The sequence below is a fragment of the Sorex araneus genome, chromosome 5 (genome assembly GCF_027595985.1).
Source record: "Sorex araneus isolate mSorAra2 chromosome 5, mSorAra2.pri, whole genome shotgun sequence".
NCBI lineage: Eukaryota > Metazoa > Chordata > Mammalia > Eulipotyphla > Soricidae > Sorex > Sorex araneus.
Window position 1 is genome coordinate 120,214,131 of NC_073306.1, and position 12,063 is coordinate 120,226,193.

At 42.8% G+C, this 12,063-nt stretch overlaps 1 protein-coding gene across 2 annotated transcripts in view; it reads right to left on the bottom strand.

Annotated features, from left to right (window-relative positions):
• NDRG3 (NDRG family member 3) overlaps positions 1-12,063 on the bottom strand; it is a 79,269-nt gene that overhangs the window by 22,621 nt on the left and 44,585 nt on the right. For both annotated transcript variants that reach the window (XM_055138668.1, XM_055138667.1), the window contains exons 5-8: positions 11,007-11,127; positions 8,221-8,283; positions 6,877-6,937; positions 4,879-4,965 (exon numbers count right to left, since the gene is read on the bottom strand). In XM_055138668.1, coding sequence (XP_054994643.1) covers positions 4,879-4,965; positions 6,877-6,937; positions 8,221-8,283; positions 11,007-11,127 — 332 coding nt within the window. The remainder of the gene's footprint in view (positions 1-4,878; positions 4,966-6,876; positions 6,938-8,220; positions 8,284-11,006; positions 11,128-12,063) is intronic.

A 12,063-nucleotide genomic window follows, 5' to 3' on the forward strand; every position in this document is an offset into this window, starting at 1 on the left:
TTTCTTCCTGCCCGCTGGCTCGCCAGACGCAGGCTCTCAAGCTGGGTGGGTTCTGTCAGGAAGCGCTTACCCCTGTGTGGGCAAGGTGTTCCTTGGGGTCACGCTTTGGTCTGCCTCACCCAGCCTGTCCCATTCGCTCCTGACCCTCCCTCCTACTGCGCCAGGGAGGGACTCAAGACTCCCCAGCAGTCACCGTCCCAAGGAAATCCCAGGAACCTTTAATCTTCCCCCATCACAGATGAGGTTGGCAGCTGACCAGACCTCAATAATTTTATACTGTAATGAGCTCTTTGAATGTATATATTCTTATTTTTACGATTTTTTTCATTCTGTATTTAACGTCAATGAACTGAGTCAGATTCAGAAAATAATTGCAAATGTTCATATTCAGTATCTTACAGCGATAGTTTTGTATTTACATATATATACCGACATGAACAAACAACAAAAAAGTTATAAATTATCTATTCTAAAGTTGTAGAACAATTGTTATTCTGTATTATTGGCACTCATGTAGTTTCCATCTTTTTTTTTAACTTTTTTTTTTCTTTTTGAGTCACACTAGGGGTTACTCCTGGTACTGCACTCAGGAATTACTCCTGGCTGTGCTATCGCTCCAGCCCCAGTTTCCATCTTCACTAAAACAATGCTTTAGTGATTATCTTGGCTCTGCAATATCATAGCTATGTGACCTTAAACTCATAACTTATTGGGGCTGGAGCGATAGCACAGCGGGTAGGGCATTTGCCTTGCCCTGGTTCGAATCCCAGCATCCCATATGGTCCCCTGAGCACCGCCAGTAGTAATTCCTGAGTGAAGAGCCAGGAGTAACCCCTGTGCATCTCCAGGTGTGACCCAAAAAGAAAAAAAAAACAAAACCTCATAACTTACTATCTCGCGGGGCACTAATAGCACCACTTCACTGGGTTGGCCCAAGAAGATGTAGTTAAATGTATAAGGGACATTTAATAATAGTGTCTGATACATACACAGTTAAGTACTAAATGGGGTTTTATTTAAGAAATTACAAAAATAAGGGACTGTGGGGTAATGGGGGTGATCTTATAGCACTGGCAGAGGAATTGATTTAGTAGCTCAGCAACTCTAAAACAATGACTTTAAGAGTACTGCAAACTATGGTAGCTCTTACCAACAAAAATTCTTTTAAATACATATCCTTCTACCTAAATATTTCAAAGTATCACTAATTATCCTTCAGTTCTTACATCTCAAATTGCTAAATGCCATGATTAACTATTATTAAAGATTTTGATATAAGACAACTGGTGGTGTTACTTTGGAGATTCTCCAATGAGTATCAGAATAAACATTAAGCTCGAAGGTACTTAGAAGTAGACATCCGTTTAAAAATTAAGACTACTGGGTCCAGAAAGATAGCATAGGAGTCAAGGTGCATGACTCACATGTAGTCAATCCTAGTTTGCTTTCTGGTACCACATGGTTCCAGGACCATGTCTGGGTTGAGTCTTGGTCTCTGGCGTGTGGCTCAGGTAATCCTTTGTACTGACCGGGCCCCAAACAGCACTACATCCTTGGGCCCTTGCATTGAATTACTGGCCCAATTGGGTAGAAAATGCCAGAACTTGAGGCCTCTCAAATGAATTTATTTATATTAGGCATCTTTTAGTAAGCAGTGAGAGCTCAGTTCTTGTTTTTTTTCTTAAGGTCACACCTGGTAGTGCTCAGTGTTTAGGGATCAATCACTGCTGGAAAGCTCAAGGAACCCAATGGGATGCCGGGATCAAATCATAGCCAAGCATCTTGCGGGCTGCACTGTCACCCCAGTCCCCAAAGCTCAGGTTTCTTAACTTTCTGTTTTCCTGTGCTGGAACTAAGTCCAGATCTCATGTGTACAAAATATGTACCTTACTGCTAAGGCACACTATGGCCAGGGCTCAGGTTGTGTTTACAGAATTTTTATCATCACCCGTTTAATCTGAACTCCATAGTTTGGGGTCTTGAGAGACAGTACAGCTGTTAAGACACTTGCCTTGAATGTGGCTGATCTTGGTTCAATCCCTGGTACTGCATATGGTGCCCTAGAACTACCAGGAGTGACCCCTGGGCATAGAGCCAGAAATAGCCCCTGAGCACAGCCAGATGTGGCCCCAAAACTAAAATAATAAACCCCACAATTTAAGATTAAATAACATACAAATAACATTTGTTCTTCAGCAGGGAAAGTGTCGCAAAACTGCTTTCTTTCCAACATTGAGCTATTATTTAGCATCAGTGAGTTCAATGCAAATGAGGTATCATGTAATGCTTTTTTCTCTATTCCCTCTTTTTACTTATTATTGTAATATTTGTGAGGCCCTAAACATATTCAAGTTTTCTATCTCCTTGGAGAGATTTTGGCTTTTCATTTTGGGGCCACACCAAGGGTGCTCAAGAGCTACTCCGGATTCAGTCCCTGGGGGTCACTTCCAGTGGTGCTAAGGAGACTATATGATGCTGGAGATCAAACTGATGTTTTGTTTCCTGCATATTAAGCCTGTGTTTTAGTCTGCTGAGCTCTCTCTGACCCTTTAAATATGGATTTAGATACCTTCTCCACCTGGGAGAAGTAGTTAATGTATTGAACAAAAAATTCATAAGTCTAATTACACAAAGAATTATTGCAGATTAATGAGAAAAAAATCAGGGGCCAGAGAGTACAACGGGTAGGAGGCTGCCTTGCATGCAGATGCAGGTTCAATCCTTGGCATCCCATATGGTCCCCAGTACACGCCAGGAGTGATGCCTTCTGGTTGTGGCCCAAAAACCAAAAGGAAAAAAAGAAATCAATAGGGGCTGGAGCAATAGCACAGCGGGTAGGGCGTTTGCCTTGCACACGGCTGACCCGGGTTTGATTCCCAGCATCCCACATGGTCTCCCAAGCACCACCAAGAGTTATTCCTGAGTGCAGAGCCAGGAGTTAACCTTTGTGCATCACCAGGTGTGACCCAAAAAGAAAAAAAAAAGTTATATTTAAACCCTGTACAAGGACAGCTTGAAATTTTAAAGATGTTATGATTAAAACATGTCTCATAATCTTTTTTGTGATGAATGCCATATATAGAAAACTATTATTACAAATAAACAATAAAACCCCCTAACATTACAAATGAAACTGCTCATCTTTCATGGAGTAGGGATGTGGCTCAAGGAGTAGAACACATGCCTAGCTTGTGTGAGACTGAGTTTAACCATCAAAATACTGCTCCTGGGAACTGCTGGATGTGACCTCTGTATAAAACAACAACAAACTGCTCATTTTTAGAGAACTTAAGAGGACTATTAAACATTGCTGAGGATGCAAAATAAATGGAACTTTTAAGTTGGTAACCTTGGAATACTGGCAATATTTAACTAAAGCTTAACATTTTGATGTCCTATGACCTAAGCAATTCCACTTCTAGGTCTGGACCCAAGAGACACAAATGTGTATATGGGAGTGTAGCCTTGGTGAATCCCAGCACTGTCGGATATAACGCACATGGTCCAATGACCTCAGTACCACTGACCTATGCTAGGTGTGTCTCTGATTGGAGCAGTCCCCATACAAGAAGAGAAAAGAGGAGCAGGGACACGGCACACAGGTAAGAATGCATGCCCTGCATGAGTGAGAGAAGTCTGATCTTAGGGAACAACAACGACAACAAAAACTTAACAATAATTTTTTAAAAAAGAGGTCCAAGAGATATTCAAAAGGCTTGGGCTCATACCAGGCATGCCTGCTTGAATGCATGTTCAGCACACATTTCCCTAAGGACCCCCAGATGTAGCCCTCTTGGCCCCCAGCATCACTGTGCTTGCTCAAAGCAGGGATAAGTATGACACAGTACTGGGAATGGATCCCTGATCTGAGCACTGCTTGGGAGCCCTATGTCCTCACCCCCAAAGTAAACAGGGAGGCCAGAGCAATAGTACAGTGGGTAGGGCATATGTTTCTTGAAGGTGGCCAACTCAGGTTCTATCCCTGGTATCCTACATGGTCCCCTGATCAGTGCCAGGAATGAGTACAGAGGCCGGAGTAACCTCTGAGTATAGTGGGTGTGGCCCCAAGCACAAAATAACAACAAAAAGAAAACTGTGTTGTCTACTGAAAGAGATGTAAAACAATGTACCCTGGAGCTTTATAAACAAGATAACTTATTTTGTGTATACATACAACAGACCAGTAAACATCAATCTAAAAGGGCTACTATTACAGACAACACAAATAAGAATCAAAATGATAAAAGAAACTAGAAATTAAAGAATACATATCTGGGAAGGGAATATGGGAACACTGGCAGAGGACACTGACAATGGTAGTGGGACTGGTGCTGAAAACTATATGCCTAAAATTCAACTATCATTAACTTTGCAAATCACAGTTCTTTAATTAAAAAAGCTTTAAAAAGAGCACACATCTCATTATTCCTATTCTATGAAATTTAAGATTAGATATAACCAATCTATAGCAGAGTCAGAGTAACAGCTATTTCTGGGAAGGAGAAGACTGAAGAAAAAGTCAAAGGCTCAAGAGACAGGTCAACTGGCTGGCACACATGCCGGAGCCCAGCCTACACAGCTGTGCCTGGTTCCCCACTGCTGAGTAGAAACAGACTCCAGCAAAGCTGGGTGTTGTCCCCAAAAGGAAATAAAGATGTGATAAAAGAAAACAAATGGCACAAAGAAAATCCTCAGTGCTGGACAGACTCTACATTTTGGTTAATAGTAACTTATATGGCATATATAGAGAGATAGATATTTAGCAAGTAGTATACTTAATATGTCTGCCCTTTTCTGTATATACCACGACAGAAAAACAAGGAAGTCATTTTGAGAAGAGACCAAGGTAAGGGCCAATGGACACTCTCCAGAGCTTACTTTGGAAGCAGCCCAGTCAATCCAGCCTTTAGCGCAAGGGTCAACGTTGATGAGCACAAGGCCTTCCACAAGCTCTGGATGATTGAGCTGAAATAGAAGCAAGAGACAATTTAGCGTGACAGTTCTACTCTTGAAGGTACTACTAAAACAAGCATGGTTATTCTTATGCCTTAACACCTCAGGTCTGAAATATTCAGAGATACCAGGGATGGTATTTTGAAAGACAGCTCTATACATCTGACTTAGCACGTGGAAAATGAGCTTATAAAACTGCTACCAAATAATACTGCTTAAAAAAAATCCAGTGGAGGGGCTGGAGCAATAGCACAGCAGGTAGGGCGTTTGCCCGCTGTGCTACTGCTCCAGCCCCCTATTTATGTTTTTAAAATAGCATTTGTGTTAACTAAAAACAAACTTACTTTTTCTCTCTGTAACATAGCCCTGGACTGATAGCACAGCGGGTAGGGCATTTGCCTTGCACGCAGCCTACCCAGGTTCAATTCCTCCATCCCTCTCGGAGAGCCCGGCAAGCTGCCAAGAGTATCCCACCGGCACAGCAGAGCCTGGCATATTCGATATGCCAAAAACAGTAACAAGTCTCACAATGGAGACGTTACTGGTGCCCACTTGAGCAAATCGATGAACAATGGGACGACAGTGCTAGACAGTGCTACATAGCCCTGATTATATTCACTGTAGAAAATTTTATAAATAGAAAAAATATATAGAAAATAAAACACCTGGGGCTGGAGAGATAGCACAGCGGGTAGGGCGTTTGCCTTGCACGCGGCTGACCCGGGTTCGAATCCCAGCATCCCATATGGTCCCCCTGAGCACCGCCAGGGGTAATTCCTGAGTGCATGAGCCAGGAGTGACCCCTGTGCATTGCCGGGTGTGACCCAAAAAGCAAAAAAAAAAAAAAAAAAAAGAAAATAAAACACCTTGGACCAGATGATAGTATAGCAAGTAGAACTCTTGCTCTGCATGCAGCTGACCCAGGTTTGATTCCTGGCATCACTTATGGTCCCCTGAGCCCTACCAAGAATAAACCCTGAGTGCAGAATCAGGAGTAAGCCCTGAGCTAAGTATGGCCCAAAAACTAAAAATAAAAACTCATTATTTTATCATACAATGTCAATTGCTGTTACTATTCTATTTCCTTCTAAATCCTGCCCTATGACTATGACAAATTTTATGTGAATGAGTATTATAACTTTCTCTGGTTAATATATTTTTTTTCTTTTTTAAAAAATTTTATTGAATCACTGTGAGATAGTTACAGTGTTTGGGTTACAATCACACAATGATCAAACACACATCCCTCCACCAGTGCACATTCCCCATCACCAATATCCCCAGTATACACCCCCTTTACCACCCTCCCCCTGCTTCTATGGCAGACAATATTCCCCATATTCTCTTTCTACTTTTGGGCATTGTGGCTTGCAAAACAGACATTGAGAGGTCATCATGTTTGGTCCATTACTCTGGTTAATATTATGGTATCTATGAATCCCAAATCCCAAATCCTAAGGTCTTAAAAAATTGTTAATAGCTTAGGGCCAGAGCGACAGTACAGTGGGTAGGGAGTTTGCCTTGCACTCAGCCGATCCCTGGCATCCCATATGGTACCAAGCCTTCCAGGAGTGATTCCTAAACACAATGCCAAGTTACTCCTGAGCACAAAGCCAGGTTACTCCAGTGATTCTTGAGCACTGCCAGGTGTGGCCCAAAACCAAAAAAGAATCAAAAGTGTTAATGGCTATACAAAATTGCATCAGAACTATCATTAAAAATTATTTTTAAAAGATATACTATCCTCTTTTTTTATTTTTCAGGTAAACATGGTTTTATAGAAACCTGTATCTGTATCTTAAAGAGTGTAATAAAAAGCTGACCTAAGACCTACATAATACCTAGTCAATGGACAACAGTTAAGAACAATGACAAGGCAGTGCCTCTTTTGGGAATGCTGAGACCAATCCTTCATATACTTACTGCAAATCTACTGAGAATGTAGGCTCCGGCTCCAACTCCAACCCCAATGATGCTTTTCAGACTGCAAGAGGGACATACCAACATCAACAATGTTAACTGTTTTGGAGGAGGCACAGCATACTTAATGGGGAAAATACAACTGGCTGTAATACTAAATATAGAATTAGGTAAAGATTTAATTTCCAGAGGCCAGAGCAATAATACAATAATAGTTAAGGCACTTGCCTTGTACATGGCCGACCAAGGTTCGATCCCTAGCATCCTATATGGTTCCCTGTAAACCACCACGAGTAATTCCTGAGTGCAGTGCCAGAAGTAACCCAAGCATTATCAGTCCCACCAAAAAAAAAAAAATATTTTATTTCCAGGTCTGTTTCTTGTCTATAAAACAAGAATATGACCATCTGCTTCTAACATGATATTAAGAGTTAAATAAATTTAATATGACTAAAAACTAAACTTTAGGAGTTACTTTGACAGCTCACTCATCACTTCCATGTCCAACTCTCAAATACGCTTACGGTCACCTTCAGAGTATTTCTACCTCCAATTAATTTCCTCCATCCAACTCAACAGTATCTAGTACAAAGCTCTCATTATTCTTCACCTGGATTATTGGGATAGTTTAACTGTTCACTCTGCCTTTTCTCTTATACTTCCTCTCCAACATATTCTTACCACAATTATCATCATTCTAGTTTTTTTTTGAGGGGGTGCTCCAAAACAGTGCCCAAGAAACTTGGGGGGGTAAGGGCTATTCTTGGTGATTCTATGCCCCATGCTACTTGGGCCCTTTAATGCCAGGGGCCACTAAGTCACCCCAGTCATGCTCAGGTGAACCATACTGTGCTGGTCGCTGCACTGCAGGCAAGCGCTCCAGTGCTTTGAGCCATTTCCCCCTCTGGCTGGTAGCATATCCTCTGCTTTACTGGGCTATGCAATACACATATCTAGAGAAATCCTTTTAAAGACTAAACTGGGAAATACACAGCAACAATGATAACAACAAAACTAGTGCAGGAGATAGTACAGGGATTGAGGCACATGCCCTGCATGCAACAGACTTCAGTAGGATTCCTGGCATCACAAGGTCTCTACCCAGCATCTCTGTCATCTCTGTGCTGCAGCCCTGGAGGCACCCAACCCAGCTGGGGTAGTCAGGGTAATCCCAGACACTGCAGGGTTCTCCTAATGGAACACCAACCTGGCTGGCTGAAAACAGCTGGGAGGGGACCCTGGGGCTTTCCAAGGTTTGCCTGGGGCAATCACCAAAAACCATTTTATTTCCTAGATCAGACACAGTGTCTGTGGAAAACAACAAAAGCATGGTACAGAAGAATCTACCTTAAGTGAGTAAGAACAGCAGGCAGCATTTCAGCCAGCTCATCCATCGTAGGGTACTGGTATCTGAAAATCAGAGGGACAGTTTCTGAATTAGTAATATTTTCAATCACTAGTAGAGCTAGATGGTCGGAGCAATAGCACAGCAGGTAGGGCATTTGCCTTGCATATGACTGACCCAGGTTGATTCCTGGCATTCCATATGGTTCCCCAAGTACCTCCAGGGGTAATTCCTGAGTGCAGAGCCAGGAGCATCACCAGGTATGACTCAAAAAGCTAATAATAATAATAATAATAATAGTAGTAGTAGTAGTAGTAGTAGAAGAAGAAGAAAAGTAAAGGGTTCTCTCTCTCTTTTTTTCCTAATTGGGGTGACACTGGCTGTGCTCAAGGCTTACTCCTGGTGGGACTAGCAAATGATATGTGGTGCCAGGAATGGTGCCAGGATCAAACCAGAGTCAGACGTGTACAAGGTAAATTCCCTAAGTGCTGTACCATGGCTCTGTCCTGAAAAGTAAAGGGTTCTTAACAAAAGCATTCGCTTCACCAAAGGCTCAAAGGAAGCAATGTTGTACCAGGAAGTGATTGTGGTATGTTCTTCGACTTCTCTGCCACAAAAGGAGGAAAGGATTAAATATTCTGGGATCTGAGAAAGTCAGGTGTAAAGAGTCATTACAAGAGCTCTCCCTCAGGGCTATTTCCAAATCTCTAACCATCACTTCAGTTGGGATTCAGACTCAGAAATTTCTAGCAAAATAGAAACAAAATAGGAATCAAAGCTAGAAAGGCACTTAAGACAATCTTATCTGAGGCAAATATGTTCTATCTTTAATTGGGAAGTCAGTCGTACTCAGTCTGAAACACTTTACTTGATGAAATGCTCTTGAGCCATTTGTGCACAAAATGGGGAAAAAATAACAAAACTGGATTTAAATTTTGTTAGTAGATGAACTGGAAACAAGTCTATTATCATAAGGTGAACACAATACTAGAATATTCTGGGGTCAAGGCTGTCTGTACTGAGTGATAGTAGATCGGGCAGGAGTTTGCCAACCATTCAGCAGACCCGGGTTTGATCCCTGGCATGCCACATGGTCTCCTGGGCACGAAGTGTTCCTTGAACACAGCTAAGTGTGGCACAAAAGAAAAAAAAGATTGTCTGGGTTAAAATCCCAGCTCTGACCCCAGTCCAATCCCCAGAACCATATATGGTGGTCCTCCAAACACTGTCCGGAGTGAACCCTGAGCAGAGAATGAGGAACAGCTCTGAGCACTGCCAATGTGACCCAAAACACCAAGCGGGGCCGGGAGGAATCCTAGCTCTGCTACTTGTTATTTAATCTTGCTCAAGTTACTTCGTACCTTTGAACCTTAGTTTCTTCACATGTAAAATAAAAATAAGCCTATCTTTTAGAATTGTGAGAAGTAAATGAAAAGTGTTCAAAGCAGGGGCCAGAGAGAGGTACAGTGGATAGGACACTTGCCTTGCAAGTGACTGACCCAGGTTCAATCCCGGCATCCCATCTGGTCCTCTGAGCCCTGCCAGGAGTGACCCCTGAGTGCAGAGCTTTTGGCAGAGTTCAGTAATCCCTCAGCACTTACACATATGGCCCCAAAAATAAACAAACAAAAACAGTAATAATTCAAAGCAGAGGCGGGAATAAGATTTAAACTGTCTGTAAATATGAGAACTAGAGAAGAGTATCGAGTTAAGAAGAACTGGCCCTGCAACGCAGACAACCCCAGTTTGATCATCGGCACAAGTGGTCCTCCAGCACTGACAGGACTGACTCCTGAACACAGGGCCAGAAGTAGCTCCTGAACACTGTCGGGTGTGGCCAAACTCTCTCCAACTACCCCGACAAAAAAAATACCCAAAAAGGTTTTTTTTCAACTTTTTTTTTTTTTTTTTTGCTTTTTAGGTCACACCCGGTGATGCACAAGGGTTACTCCTGGCTCTGCACTCAGGAATCACTCCTGGTGGTGCTCAGGGGACCATATGGGATGCTGGGAATCGAACCTGGGTCGGCCGCGTGCAAGGCAACCGCCCTACCCACTGTGCTATTGCTCCAGCCCCAAAACCCAAAAAGTTTTAATGCTACTATTCAGAGGGTGTATCTCCCAACTGGCAAGAGTAGCTCTGAAGATGACTAAAGGTAGAGGGGAAGAACTAGCATTCATAGCTTGCAGTTTCATTCCTCCTTCTGAGACTCTCTTAAAGGGCGAGGGCCACTGTAGCTCTGCCCGAGAAGCAGGATTAGGATGAGGCTGAGTGCCCCAAATTCAGGCAAAATATATCTCTACAGACAGGGCAGCTTTTCAGAATAAATTTGCATACAGACATTCAAATTCCTGCCACCACACTGGGAGGAAAGAGTGGCCAACATACTCCCACGAAGCCCAAAGGAAGCTGAGTTTTGGCTCAGGTAGTTTGAAGTTTCAGGGAAGGACAGAAAAGTGAGAGATTTTTAAAAGATGTGAGGGAGAAGACAGATAAAAGATGCGGAGAAGTGTCTGATCCACACACTTGTCTTGTGATTACAGAGAGGCAATTCTACTGAGAGCCATTTCTGGGTAATGGAAAACATGCTGTTTTCCTCAACAGACTGCATGTAACAGTACACTCAGAGCAAGGAGAGAAAATGTGGGGATTATTGGTTGCTAAGTACAATCTAAAAATTATGCTAGCAGAAACTAAGAAGGGAAGCACATGCTACTCTTCCTAGAGGGTTTTAGTTCCTTGTTGATCTGAGTGCGGGTCTTTCAGGAGATCTTGCCTGTGGCCTTACCCTGTTGGAAATGAGGGTGCACCCTCTTGTTGGCCTGGGGCATCCACATGGCAGACAGCGAAGTGCTGCGTGATCTCCTGCATGTCCTCAAAGTTAAAGAATGCATTGAAACAGGATTTATCTGCAAAAAATGAAAATACTCTTACATCACAGATTATCCATTTCTTCCCAGTTACCCACTATTCAAATCCACATTATCACCCTTTCGCTCTCTTTAAAATCAATGCTCTACTAAAGTGAGATATGAGTCTGAGTCAAGCTACCCTCAAAGATGAATGATGGGCTTTTCCATGAGTTTTAAAGGACATATTTCTTAATTCTACATGATACCTAGAAGGTGGAAATCAATCCTGGTGCTCCAAAAACTAACCTTAAATCCATAATGTTATCCTTTTCTTGGGTGGGAAGTCATACTCAGCAGTGCTCAGGGATTACTCCTGGTTCTGCACTGAGGGATCTCTCCTGGGGGACTGTCAGGGATTGAACCCGAGTCAGCGGAATGCAAGGCAAGCACCCTACCCACTGTACTATCTTATCTCTCCGGCCCTGTCTTTCTTATTATACTTTATTCCCCTGCTGCCTGAGAGACGTTGACTAATTCGAAGAACCTGGTTAGAGTAAATATTCTGGGCTGTTGACATTTACCAAGGAGAAGACTGACCCTCAACAAAATTGCTGGGGGTACAGGGAGGGGATGATGTTCGATTTCTACCCCGTTAACTGTTAAAAGTCACTTCCCATGCTAAAGAGACTATATTCAATCGGAGGCCAGAGCGAAAATACAGTGGGTAAGGGCATCTGCCTTGTATGCGGTCCAGGTACAGCATCCCATATGGTCCCTTGAGCACTACCAGGTGTAATTCCTGAGTGGAGAGCCAAGGGTAACCTCTGAGCATCACCGGGTATGGACCCAAAACAAAATTAAATAAACTTAATTTATGCCCCAGGCAGTGGTTGCAACTGCAGGCTACCTTTGAAAAAGCAGACAAGTGTGAAAACAGATGTAGATAGTATCTGTGTCCTTGTGGCTAAGGCCAGAATCTTCTGCTACCATCTA